The sequence below is a fragment of the Chanos chanos genome, chromosome 3, assembly GCF_902362185.1.
Source record: "Chanos chanos chromosome 3, fChaCha1.1, whole genome shotgun sequence".
Lineage (NCBI taxonomy): Eukaryota > Metazoa > Chordata > Actinopteri > Gonorynchiformes > Chanidae > Chanos > Chanos chanos.
In genome coordinates this window covers 2,669,908-2,671,330 of record NC_044497.1, presented here as the reverse complement: position 1 = coordinate 2,671,330, position 1,423 = coordinate 2,669,908, and the positions used below count along the sequence as shown (strand labels likewise).

The 1,423-nt window shown below is 39.6% G+C and overlaps 1 protein-coding gene across 1 annotated transcript; it reads right to left on the bottom strand.

Moving 5' to 3' along the window:
- Nucleotides 1-355: 355 nt before the first annotated feature.
- LOC115808811 (DELTA-thalatoxin-Avl1a-like) lies at nt 356-1,128 on the bottom strand. Its single transcript, XM_030770298.1, has 2 exons — nt 1,004-1,128; nt 356-773 (listed from the first exon to the last, which is right to left on the bottom strand). The coding sequence occupies exons 1-2, from the start codon at nt 1,126-1,128 to the stop codon at nt 356-358; spliced, it is 543 nt and encodes a 180-aa protein (XP_030626158.1).
- Nucleotides 1,129-1,423: the final 295 nt, after the last annotated feature.

The following is a 1,423-nucleotide window of genomic DNA, read 5'->3' as shown; positions in this document are numbered from 1 at the left end:
GTTTGTCAGTAGAAGTGTGTTGCTTTAGTCTGACCACTTAAAACAAAACACACGCATGTAATTATAGTCATTGAAAGTAAATGATAAATTCTCTGATATGGGTCCTCCCATACTAACTACTGTCAATTGGATTTATGATGTGTTCACAAGTTTTCATAATGACCGGAAAAGAACAAGTGCCAATCACATCTTTAACTTTAATCAGGTAAGTATTTCAGAAATCAGCATTACAACATTGGTAGAATGAAAAATACATTTGCAATTATCAATACCTTTTCCTTTGTAATAATGATGATATTATATAACATAATCTGGGATCACATACAATTTCTTTCTAAACCGTTGTATCGTTGATTTAGCTCTTGTCATGGATCTCCACCTCAGTAATAGCTGTGCCTGCATTGCTCATGACAGCCCTGATTTCCATTGATTCCCATGTGTACACTATACTAGGGTGTTTGGCTTTGGCACGAATGAATGCGGGGTCAGAATCATAGTACATGAGATTGAACAGTGTGTCATCACACGGTCGAGTGTGTTCAAAAACACCAACTGCCAGCCAGTTCTCATAGAGGCTGTAGTCAAAAGGCACAGAGAACATGATGGCCATCATCTTATCAGTGCATTTTTTTCTCTCCAGTAGCTCGTAAGTCAGAACACCTACAGCCCCTCTGGCACCGACTGCTGTCTTGGAGAAGGCACACACCTCCGTTGCCTTGACGTCCACAGTGGGTGATGGAGGGTGGCTGTTGTAGCCGCTGTTCATCCAGGTACTAAATAAGGAAATACCATTCAGTTTTCATGAAATATGTGTCTGCTATCATCACCTTTTAACATTAAATTAGCTGGTGTAAATACACACGTAGAAATGAGTGTAAAGAAAATATTATGTTCATGTTATACTGATCACTTACATAAACATCAGTTAAAAGTGCCTTTAGACTCCCAGGGCTGATTTAGTCCTAATTTAATACTGTAGATCTAAACCTCATTGTGGTCTTACCTGGGTTTGACAAGTGAGTAGACCTCACTGTGATTTTCAAGTTTTATGGTGCAACTGCGACAGGAGATCTCGCTGACTACCCGGCTAACACTCATAGCAGCAGACACAGTTCCCAACTTGTCCATTTTTGGAGTTTCACTTTTTTCTTACAAGAAAATGAGACAGAAGAAAACACACACACACACACACACACACACACACACATTAACTGGTGCAGATTGAGATGTTCCAGGGTAGAATATTAAAGGAATCATTTTAGGTCAGCAAGAATCTGACAGTGTCACCTTATTCACTCACCTGGCGTGGTTCACTCAGACTGTTAAAAAATACCCATTATTTATATCTCAATACTGAAAGGACAGAGGGAACAAAAGATTCTCCAGTCATCAGCCGAGGATCAACCACATGTCTTTTCACACA